Raw genomic sequence first — 12,712 nt, forward strand, 5'->3', positions numbered from 1 at the left:
ATGCTTACCTCTCCATTGCTGTCTCTTATTCTCCTGTTGAATTCTTTGCCTTCCAAAATAAGGAAGTCATCACCGGGTTTTATAATTCCACATTTTGACGCTATTGATCTAGCAGTGTTTATATTATCACCAGTCACCATCCGAACAGTGATTCCAGCTCGCTGACACTTCCTTATGGCATCTGGTACCTTAAGAAAGAGAGCAAGAAAAATAATTTTTTGATCAAAAGTGGGTTCAAGGTATAACGAAATGACCTACCCAACAAAATTTTAACAATTAAATTGAACTATAAAAATAATTGCTATTGAAGGCTCTGTGAGTGAACCTGTAGTGGAAAACAATGCGTTCTCTATGTTTTTTATTTTATTTCAGCTACAGTTGACTGCACCTCTGAAACAGTCTGCCTCCTTTGAAAGATGTAAATTTCTTGCTTCCAAGTATTAGTAGGAAGTTTTTTTCCTCTCTCTCTCTCTCTCTCTCTCTCTCTCTCTCTCTCTCTCTCTCTCTCTCTCTCTCTCTCTCTCTCTCTCCCCCAACTGCATGTGACAAATGCATTTCTAGTAAAATTTTCATTAAACCTGAATTACAGACATCATTTCTCCTACATCAACCCTCTGCCCTTTCCTAGTATTCTCAAGAAACCAGTATATTTAGAAGCGCCACCTTTCAAGCTTTTACTGAAACAATGAAAAAACTCATTTTTGGTATAAGATGTTTTTGTTTCCTAGAAGATTTGTCTTTGAAATGAACAGATTTTTGCATGTGCTCTAATGAACAGTTGATTGCTGCTTTGCTTTGTTCACACAAAATCTAATTTATCAGTGCCTGATATGCCTGAGGATGCCTCCATTCTGTGCATGTCAAGTCTCTTAACAACAACCTTCTTGTGAAATTTCACTTTTTTTTTTACAATCTGCTTAGCCTGTTTCTAAGCTGCCACTGTTATGGAAATACTAAATAAATTTTAGAACGATAGTAATTATATTTCAATTGTGTCATTTAGTAGTCGGTTGTAAAAGTTGAAAAGGTGATGCTCATATAATAAAGATGATGTGAAAGCCATCATTAGCACAAATTTCCTTCGTATAATTGTCTCCAAAGATACTCATTTCAGATAAAATTCTATCAAATTTCTGTGAAGCTGATGGTTAATGTTCACATGGCAGTAAAAATTAATTATATCACTACGGTTGTATAGGAAATTTTAATTTATGACAAACTAATACCAAAACGTGATAAACTTTAAACCATCTCTTACCTCAGGTCGGACAGGATCTTCAATCCCCACAACACACAAGCAAGTCAAGTTGTTGACAATATTTTCCTCATCATCCCAATTAGGGTCATTGTCAATGTGAACTTGATTTATTTCAGCCTTTCCTGGCACAAAATCTCTATACGCTATGGAGATGGTACGAAGACCATCACATGCCATGGGTTCTATCACCTGTCGCACAAGCCTATCTTGCATTTCTCTAGTGAACTTCTCCAGGTGTCCATCACGACCGTAGATAAATGCACATCTGCAAAATTTAACACACAATATAGTCACAATTTCTGCCACTTAATTCACAACAAAAGAAAAAATGAAAATATGCAACCCTTTAACACGAGGGGAAACGACATTTGTAAATGTGGTGGCATAATTCCCAGGGATATGGCTCGATCTCTTTATTGCAATATATATAAAAAGGCCACACAGTTCACTTTCGTAGCTCTGAAGTTTACAGTCCCTTCAGGATAAAAAAAAAAAAAAAAAAAAAAAATTATTATGAGCAGGTGGTTAAACACATTTCACATTTTCAGGTATGGAGGAGCTAAATTCTTCCCACTTAACATTCTGCTTTATTTTGCCAATATCTCTGTGCCACACTAAGTCCACTCTTGTTTCCAATGTAAGTCACTTTTTCTTCCACATTTCTCATTCATTTGTTCCAATCAATCAAAGCCGTCAAATGTCTCCGCCACTCCTGTCACCATATACAGGGTGTCCCATTTATCTTGACCACCCTAAATAACTGTTTGTCCAGATGCAAATTACAAAATGTTTCATGCAAATTCTCTTTAGCCGTCAAGGGGACATCCATTGGCATGATTGCCTTCCTTTTAGATCCTTCTCCTTCTCCTTCTCCTTCTCCTTCTCCTTCTCCTTCTCCTTCTCCTTCTCCTTCTCCTTCTCCTTCTCCTTCTCCTCTCTCTCTCTTTCTTTCTTTTTTCAAAGATATGAACAGCGGCATAACTTCTTTTTAAATGGCACCCTGTATTTTTTATTCGGTAATCCGTTTCCTCTCCAAAGGAACTATTCAAAAATGTATCACAGTGTACCATTCACTGAAACACAATGTTATTAATTACATAACACAACATTGACTTCAAGCCAGGGATCACAAACTCGTCTACATGCTAGAGTGGTCAGAAAACAAATTAAAACCAAGTAAAAAACACAACACAAAATTGAGTGACTCCTGTACCATTGCCCAGGAGAAGAACATTCAAAGGTGCTCAAAGTGGTGACCCTGGACACCAATACACTGGTGCACTCGTTGAGTGAAATAATTATTTACTGCTTCCAGTGCTGCCTGCTGAAGAGAATTACAAGCAAGCACAATACATTCCTGTATGTCCTCTGGAGTTGTTGGAATATTGCAATAGACAACATCTTTAATGCATCCCCGAAGAAAAAAGTCCAGAGGATTTAAATCACGAGACCTAGCAGGCCAAGTAACTGTTCCTCCTCGACCAATCCATCTGGCATAATACCTACGGTTCAGAACACAATGTGTACCCAAAGCATTACGTGCTAGATATCCCTTATGTTGATACCACATACGCATTTTGGTTCTTAGTGGCACTTCATCCAGAAGAAGAGGGAGAATTCATCCGAGGATGTTGGCATATGCCATGCCGCTTAGACTACCATTAAGGAAATAAGGGCCAATAATTTTAGTACCAAGCATCCCACAACAGACGTTAACTCTTAACGCTGATGTTCCACCTGTCTAAGCCATCGTGGGTTGTTGCTGGACCAATAATGCATGTTCCCTGTATTTACCTGTCCTTTGAGGAGGAACATTCATCGGTAAATAGAACATTGGAGAAGTAGTTCGGGTAGGCAAGGATTTGTTGCTGTGCCCTTTGACATAACTGTACACGATTCTGGAGACCATTCTCGTGCAATTCTTGATGTAGGTGTACATGGTAAGCATTGAACCAGTGACGTGTAAAAATACGATGAACACTGGTTTTAGGAATGCCAAAACTTGTGTTGTCATGGGCTGAAACTTCCCATTTCCTGAAGCATCGCAACAAGACGAGAAAACATCCATTGGGAAGGTGGGTTCTTGTCAGGTTAGCACTCTCTGTACAGTTCCGCTGCCTAGGTACATTTTGCCTACCTTCAACAACAACAGCAATATAAGAAATGGTATGTCGATGCTGTTTGTGGGAAGGACAGCCTTTACTGTATGCCTACTCTACACAAACAGTATTTAAAAGGACTAAACTACTGTACTAAATGTACTCATACAGAAGGAAACTGTATTGCAATTACTTTTCTACTAACTTACATTCCCCACAGATGAGTAGCATTTCTGCCTTCTCTTCATTTGTGTATGTTCTACTCGCACAACTCTTGAACTGGCAATGGTTGACAGATTGATGGGTGTGCATTCTACTTATGTTTACATCTGTCCTCTGCAACGTCAGCATATTAATGTGTTCCATTACCCCGAGTACCTGCACTAAGTGCTGGAGTGTCAATGTTAATGTTGTGTTAAGTAATTAATAACGTTGTGTTCCAGTGAATGGTAGACTGTGATACATTTTTGAATACGCCTTTAGGAGAGGAAATGAATTACCGAATAAAAAATACAGGTTACCATTTAAAAGAGTCATACTGCTGTTCATATCTTTGTAAAAGACAAAGCTACAATGAAGGTAATCTTGCTGATTGAAGTCTCCCCCCTACCCCCCAATGGCTGAAGAACACCTGCTTGAAACATTTTCTAATTTGCATCTGGACAAAGAGTTATTTAGGGTGGCCAAGGTAAATGGGACACCCTGTATACTTAAAACACTTATCAGTTCACTGATAATTGCAAGAATTTACTTTGACATGGCATTATCTTAAGCATTTGGATGCATCTTCACATCTGTGATTGACATCTTAATCCTGTATTAGTGCAGATAACACCCATCTAGCTGATAAAGCAGTATATTCTCACAGCCCAAGAGTGTACCCAGTTTCTTGGTTTGAGTGTTTAATACAACTAGAAGAAGAACTGACTATGACCATGTTGAAGGAATTAATCTGGACTGATGAACCATTTAAGAAAATGGTCACGACATTAACCTACGTGTTACTTGTAAAACAGAGCGCACGCACGCACGCACATTATGTAGTAGAACTATTGTTGAACAGAAATGCCATTACCACCACCAGCAAGATAATTCAAGCCTGCTACAGGAGTGTTATGACATCTTTAATTCAGCACTGAATGCCATTGAATGTGCTACTGTTCAATCACTCACCATAAGATGACTTATGACTGGCAACAGTTCAGCATTTAACTAAGTGCATGCTATTCATAAGATGTGTTACTATTTTTATGCCTCACAAGGAGGCCGAGTAGGAAAAGGCGACACGGAGTCACAATTTTCCTTTAATTTATCATCAAGGTATTTGTAGAAGCATATGATTTACAATTCTCTCCTAGCTATAATGGCGATAATTGTATTGGCACATGGTGGACAATTACTTCTTACTGACTGTATTGCTTATCCACAATGAGCTACTATTGTTTCTCAATACTGAGGGAAGAACAATGTATTGCCACATTCTTAGTGATACTTCAAAGAATTCACAAGAAAGAATTCTGATTATAGCAATTCATGAAATAAAACAGAAGTTGGCATCTATTTAATAACCATTTCTTTAAAAAGCTTTGCAGTGCTACTTACTTCTTTAACATTATTTCTGAAGCTCCTTTGGTAAAGAGTCTATAACCACCTCCCTGTCTTGGTACCACAGTACTCATCGACTTCCTCACAGAATTGAAGGTGTACACCCTTGTGAACACCTCTTCTGGTGTGTCATCTCTTACGGTCTGGTAATTTTTGCCCATGGCTTGAACAAATCCCAGAAGAGCACACTCTGTCTTGTTTCCAACTTGCTTTGGCAATTCTCCAGGTTCATCTGGTGGCTACAAAGGTGCAAACATGCAAATGATAAACAGTGTACAGTTATCAGCAACACAATACTAAGAATTTTATTTTCTTAAATTAGCGAAGGAAAATAATATGAACAGGTTGTGAAACTCTGAACGGACACAGACTTCTGGCATTCACATCTATTTTAGTGGTATGAATTTCATTAATTTTAAAACACTCATGCTCTGCAGTGAGCATTTATTAACTGAAGGTCAGTACTCATAAAATAATATGGACTGAAGATGTATAATGGGCATACTTATATGTAACCTTGCTAAAGGAGGGTTAGGGAAGTGTCATGATACTAGAAGAAGGGTTTTGTATTTCCGTATGCCACAGAAGATGGGTGCTATAATACCACAGTTCAGTCAGATTGTAAATAAATCTTCACTTTAAAGAACTTCAGTCAGTAATATTAATAAAAAATGACCTCATTTCTATCAACTTCGTGTTCAAAGTAGAGCATGTTTGTTTAAGTCAGCACAATGCAAATAATGAGCTTTTGCCACGAGGATTGGGCAATAACATTTCTTTGGCTGAAGAGGCACCCACTCTCTTAGCTGTTTGGCAGTAATTCATTGCAGGCTCCACTGTAGGTGTTGAATGAACACTTCATAGTCAAGCACATCAGTGTGTAAGATGCTATTAAAGTATGTCAGATTAGGCTTAATTTGCATATTAATGTTGCCCCTACCATGTGGTGGCCACTTACAACACAATCCCGATGACTACTTCAGCCCCTCTCCTCCTCAACCAGCTGCATGGATCACGAACAAATTTTGCATCCACTATTGTCAATAATGTTAATAATAATATAATAATAATAATAATAATAATAATAATAATAATAATAATAATAATAATCCTTTCTCAGACGTTATGTCTGGTTAAAAATGGAAAGTGACACGGACCTTGATCAAGCGTGACTCCCTTTTAACTGTACAGTAAATGTTACATTGTATTTAGGAACTTTCGGGTAATTGAACATGTATCAATAATTACAGATTTCTGTACTTGTATAAATACGTTTGGATGTAGCTGTATTGCAGTGATGTACTGGTGGATATTGTGCAGTGACTCCTGTAGTTGATAGTATAATTGGTATAATGTCAACTTTATCCTGATGACACGTCTTTGACTTCCTCAGCCAGTTGGATGTATTTTTCAATTTTTTCTCCTGTTTTCTTCTGTATATTTGTTGTTTTGGGTATGGATATTTCAATTAGTTGTGTTAATTTCTTCTTTTATTGGAGAGTATGATGTCAGGTTTGTTATGTGGTGGTGTTTTATCCGTTATAATGGTTCTGTTCCAGTATAATTTGTATTCATCATTCTCCAGTACATTTTGTGGTGCATACTTGTTTGTGGGAACATGTTGTTTTATTAGTTTATGTTGTAAGGCGAGCTGTTGATGTACTATTTTTGCTACATTGTCATGTCTTCTGGGGTATTCTGTATTTGCTAGTATTGTACACCCGCTTGTTTTGTGATCTACTGTTTCTATTTGTTGTCTGCAAAGTCTGCATTTATCTGTTGTGGTATTGGGATCTTTAATAATATGCTTGCTGTAATATGTGGTGTTTATTGCTTGATCTTGTATTGCAATCATGAATCCTTCCGTCTCACTGTATATATTGCCTTTTTTTAGCCATGTGTTGGATGCGTCTTGATCGATGTGTGGCTGTGTTAGATAATACAGGTGCTTGCCATGTAGTGTTTTCTTTTTCCAATTTACTTTCTTCGTATTTGTTGATGTTATGTGATCTAAAGGGTTGTAGAAGTGTTTATGAAATTGCAGACGTGTAGCCGATGTATTTATATGAGGGATTGCTTTGTGTATTTTGCTAGTTTCTGCTCATTCTATACAGAATTTTCTCAAATTGTCTACCTGTCCATAATGTAGGTTTTTTATGTCGCTAAATCCCCTTCCTCTTTCCTTTCTGCTTAATGTGAATCTTTCTGTTGCTGAATGTATGTGATGTATTCTATATTTGTGGCGCTGATTGTGTAAGTGTATTGAGTGCTTCTAGGTCTGTGTTATTCCATTTCACTACTCCAAACGAGTAGGTCCATATTGGTATAGCATAAGTATTTATAGCTTTTGTCTTGTTTCTTGCTGTCAATTCTGTTTCCAGTATTTTTGTTGTTAACCAATATGTAATCTTCTTGTTTAGTGTGTTTTCCCTCGACTATGCTATTTTTCTTAAATTTGTCTGTTCCAAAAGCCATATTTATATCATTGCTGAATACTTCTTTTATCTTTAGTAATTGGTTGAGTTGTTGATTTGTTGCTGCCCATAGTTTTAGATCATCCACATATAGCAAATGTGTGATTTTGTGTTGGTATGTTCCAGTAATATTATATCCATAATTTGTATTATTTAGCATGTCGGATAGTGGGTTCAGAGCAAGGCAGAACCAGGAAGGACTTAATGAGTCTCCTTGGTATATTCCACACTTAATCTGTATTGGCTTTGATGTGATATTAATTGAATTTGTTTGGATATTAAATGTGGTTTTCCAATTTTTCATTACGATGTTTAGGAACTGTATCAATTTAGGATCTACTTTGTATATTTCCAATATTTGTAGTAACCATGAATGGGGTACACTATCAAAAGCTTTTTGGTAATCAATGTATGCGTAGTGTAGCGACCTTTGTTTGGTTTTAGCTTGATACGTCACTTTTGCATCTATTATCAGTTGCTCTTTACATCCTTGTGCTCCTTTGCAGCAGCCTTTTTGTTCTTCATTTATAATTTTGTTGTGTGTTGTATGTGTCATTAATTTCTGTGTAATGACTGAAGTTAATATTTTGTATATTGTTGGTAGGCATGTTATGGGGCGGTATTTAGCTGGGTTTGCTGTGTGTGCCTTGATCTTTAGGTTTCAGATAAGTTATTCCATGTGTAAATGTATCAGGGAATATGTATGGGTCTGCAATGTAACTGTTAAATAGTTTAGTTAGATGTGAATGTGTTGAGGTGAACTTCTTTAGCCAGATATTTTATATTTTATCTTTTCCAGTGGCTTTCCAATTTTGAGTAGAATTAATTGCTTGGGTGACTTCATGTTGCAAAATTATTGCTTCGGGCATTCATGGTATCATCTTTTGTGTGTGTATTTCTGCTTGTATCCACCGTGCATATCTGTTATGTTGTATCGGGTCTGACCATATGTTGCTCCAGAAGTGTTCCACGTCTGTTACGTTTGGCGGATTGTCTATTTTAATCTGTGTGTTATCTATTGCCTGGTAAAATTTCTTTTGTTTGTGTTGAATGTTTGGTTTTGTTTCCTTCTGTTTTCACTTTTTTTTATCTTCTAAGTCGTTTGGCCAATGCTTGTAATTTTTGCTTCTTTTCATCTTATTGCTCTATCGCTTCTTGTTGTGATATTTTACCTAACCTTTTTCGTTTTTGTATGATATTTAATTTCTTATAAATTGTGTTAGCTTTCCAATGGCTTTTCTAAGTTTTTCTATTCTGATCTGTAGCCTGTGTTGCCATGCTTGTTTTGTTGGTTTCAACTGTGTGTTGGTTGGTTCTGATCTCTGACTAGTGTGTATATTTAGTGTAGGGAGTGCTCCTACATAAACCAGTAATTGTAACTCTTCCATAGTTGTATTTTCATTTATTTTGTTGTGTATGATTGTGTTGATAGTAGTTATTGTTGTTTCGACTTGTGGGTTATTTGGTGGTCTATGCAAGAATGGTCTAATGTCTGTATTTGTGTCTTTGTTTTCTATATATGTCAGCTGAAATTTCTCTTCTATATCTAACATGTGTGTCACTTCATGTTCTATTTGTTGTTCATCTGGTGGCTGTCTTAAGATTTCGTTCTCCTCTGATTGTTTAATTGATGTGTGTGTTCTTGGTTTGTTTGCTCTGGGATGTTTGGTATTTTCTTCTTCTTCTTTTGACTGTACATTATTTTGTTCCAGTATTTATTTACTTGTTTGATGTTTTCTAATTCTGACTGGGGTATCCTGTTATTCTTGTTTATTACACGGATCTGATCAGCTAGTCTTTGTTCTGTTAAAAAATTTAATTCTGGGTATCTGGTAATAAATGTTGTGTATACTTGTGATCTGTATCCAGTTGTGTTGGTTCCTAAGTTTGTTGCTTGGTAATAACAGAACATGAGCTGTTGGTTAACTTAATCAGACCATCTCATCCTCTGTCTGTTTTCCTTCTACGGTGGTTGCAGGAAGCATGTCCTGCAAAACACCTCTAATTGAATTTAAATCATTTTCCGTGTGGCTAGCAGTGTCGTTACCATTGTGGACGGGCATAGGGTTCAAGTGTCGTCCCCGACCATGACAGCACTTGTCCGAGGCTTCATTAGTTCTGTCCTGAACCAACTGATCACACTAAAAGGGGTAAAGGGATTACTACTACTACTACTACTACTACTACTACTACTACTACTACTACTACACTTGTGCAATTATGCTTAAGGTATATACTGTATCACCAATGATTTTACTTTAATTGTGTAACTGAACCAAAAAAATCTAATTACACAACCTTCTGATGTGTAGTTTTTGAAACCGACACTAACATTCAGCAGTGTTAGTAGGTGGGGAGGCTGGGGTAAAGGATGACAACGTGACAGTCACAGAAGATGGGACGTATCTTCATGAAACACTGTGAGATGAAGTTGAGGAAATGGTACATTGTCTGCAGGAATAAAAAAGGTAAGACTTAAGTGAAGGAGGGAGACAGTACGATTTCATCTTTATGCATAACTGGCATTTTTACTTCTACTTTTGGCAATTTTTATAGGCTGGTAAGTTACTGCACAACTGGTCAACAGTATCTAAAAGACCTTTAAGGTCTCTTGCTTAACAGTTGCTAAATGAAGGATTACAGTAATGCACTACATGGGCAAGTGAGAACCATTTCCTTTTGCAACAACAGTGACTATCTGAAAACATCCTATCTTTAGTCCTTTATTAACTGGATGGGGGGGGGGGGGGGGGGGAGAACAGATACAAATTGCAAGTCACGTACATATATCAGCAACTGCAGTACGTTCAGATTTTCATGGTTTGAGTTCATAGTCATGTAGAATTTTTTGTAAAGCACATCATATTTGCCATTGACTGCAGAAGTTATTTATTTCACAATTGCCCTTTCGGTCTTTGGGTCATTTTCAAGTGATACTGCAAAAGATTTTGCTTCAGCAGATGTCAGACTTAAAAATCCTCCCAAATTTATATTCATGCAACCCCAGATACATGTGGGAAGATTTTAGGAAGTCTGACAGGTGCTGAAGCAAAATCATCTTCAGTACCACTAGGAAATGACCCAAGGGCCAAAACTGCAGTTGTGAGATAAGTAACTTCTACAGTCAATGGCAAAAATGATGTCCTTTGAAATATGTGATACAGTTTTCTATTACTGAAGTACTGACAGATGGCACACACAAGAACATGTGACAAAGGAAAGAAGTACCAACACAAAAGTAAGTAAGAAATTCTGTATTTGAACAGAATTCAAAGTATACAAAATTTATATTAATACAGTTGCAATGCAGATAGCAACAATTTCTTGCACTATAATTCTTGAGTGAACAGTTCTGACACACAATTAAGGTTAGATTCAGGCATATGAATACGTAACAGAGTTCTTCAGTTCCAAAATTAATTAGTAGTATAGTATGTAAATGAAAAAGTTACACATCTGTATGATATGAAAAAAGAATGCTCATAGCTCGTTCGAACAAACAGAATCTCATTACATATCACTAGAGTAGTTAATGCGTAGTGAAGCCCCATAGTGCTCAGAGTCATCTGAACCATTTTTGAGTTATGCGTAAGCTGTAATATTCTCATAGTAACTGATTCTCCCATTGCTTCTTGGTAGAACACCATAATAAATGAAAAGTTGTGTATGTTCTACAGAATTAATTTATTTAGTTAACTTATTTTTAGCTTACAACGCCATCAGACCGACTATAATCAAAGGAGTTACAATATTTGTGAACAACACTGTAGAAGATGTTACCTGACTGAGGCAAAAACACACAGTAAATGTCATCTTTGAGAATGCAGTGGTAATTCAGTTGTAATTTCTTTGATAGATATAGTCATTTACAGTCTAATGACAGCTTTGTAAGTTGAAAACTGGTAAATTAAATTAATCCTTTAAGACATACACAGTATTGTGCTTTCATGTATTCCAATATTCTCAGGCTTACATTTTACAGATGCCAATCAGTCTGTTGGACCACCATCTAAAACTGCAGTGTAGGCATCATATCACCAGTACACATGCTGTGAAACTTTTAATACTGTGGAAGGATTTGTTAACCTTAAATGTTATTTTTAAAAACCACAGTTATGTAAAGTAAAATGTGCAACGAGTGAACGACTGCATTACCATTCATAGTTGCAACTTGTTTCACAATACTAGAGAAGAATCAGCACAAATAACTAGATACTATTGTTAAAGTCAGTCAGAATTTTCCCTACTGATGTGAAACCTGCTAACAATGTATACTTATGGTTAAGTGAGATTCTGTTCCACTAACACAACTTCAAAGAGTCACTTTATTCACTGGCAAATGCAAAGGATATTCTGAGTGGACAAGAGTCTAATATGTTGTTTATAGAATTCTACATAATTGAGACTTGCAAGTTTTTGTATGCTATATTATCTTGATGAAACTCACCATTACACGTGAGGTATAGGCACAGTTGATGGATATAGCTTGAACCATTAGATTGGCCACATGCTCTGGAATATCAGAGAATTTTGGTAAAGTTTTGCTTAATTTTTCACATATATATGTTTGTACCACTGTCATCCTGAAAGAAATGGTAAAAATGTTATCAGAAGTTATAACAACAGAAATTACTTTAGTGAGATTAAGAACAGTTTACCTGTTAGTGGTAAGAGTGCCAGTCTTATCAGAGCAAATTGCAGTAGCATTTCCCATAGTTTCACAGGCATCAAGATGCCTAACCAGGTTGTTGTCTTTCATCATTTTCTGAAAAATTTTGCAACACGTGAGACTTAACCAAGAAAAAACCATGTTCATTACATGCAGAGAGATGTTTTTGAAATGAAAACTAGAGAAATATTGAGAAACTGCTTTAATACTGAACCAAGTGCAAGCAAGGATTCAATTTTTATAGGTTTATTTTTTTTTATAATTTAATTTAGACCACTTTACATGAAAGCGTACTTCTATCCACCTCTATCTTCACTTCTACATTTTGTGTGAGCAAATAATTAATAAGTTCGAAATAAATTTACTATCCAGCAGACTATAGAAGTAGAATTTTAGTTCATATCTACTACAATATTGCAAAAAGATAACTTGTTAGTCAGTCATGTAAAAAAAAATATAAAAACCAGATTTATGTAACAATGAAACAGAATTATGTTTCACTCTTTAAAAAAATATTCCCATCTAGCATTTCAGCTGTAAGATTGTCTTGATTCATCACAAGATAATACCTACATGTAACAAACACCCAGAGTACTTTTTACAGATA

General features: G+C 36.2%; 1 protein-coding gene across 6 annotated transcripts in view; it reads right to left on the reverse strand.

The window, feature by feature from the left end:
• LOC126299619 (plasma membrane calcium-transporting ATPase 3) overlaps window positions 1–12,712 on the reverse strand; it is a 1,680,486-nt gene that overhangs the window by 45,338 nt on the left and 1,622,436 nt on the right. For all 6 annotated transcript variants that reach the window (XM_049991660.1, XM_049991657.1, XM_049991658.1 and 3 more), the window contains 5 exons: window positions 12,095–12,201; window positions 11,884–12,019; window positions 4,960–5,201; window positions 1,259–1,523; window positions 9–188 (listed from right to left, as the gene is read on the reverse strand). In XM_049991660.1, coding sequence (XP_049847617.1) covers window positions 9–188; window positions 1,259–1,523; window positions 4,960–5,201; window positions 11,884–12,019; window positions 12,095–12,201 — 930 coding nt within the window. The remainder of the gene's footprint in view (window positions 1–8; window positions 189–1,258; window positions 1,524–4,959; window positions 5,202–11,883; window positions 12,020–12,094; window positions 12,202–12,712) is intronic.

The sequence above is a fragment of the Schistocerca gregaria genome, chromosome X, assembly GCF_023897955.1.
Source record: "Schistocerca gregaria isolate iqSchGreg1 chromosome X, iqSchGreg1.2, whole genome shotgun sequence".
Lineage (NCBI taxonomy): Eukaryota > Metazoa > Arthropoda > Insecta > Orthoptera > Acrididae > Schistocerca > Schistocerca gregaria.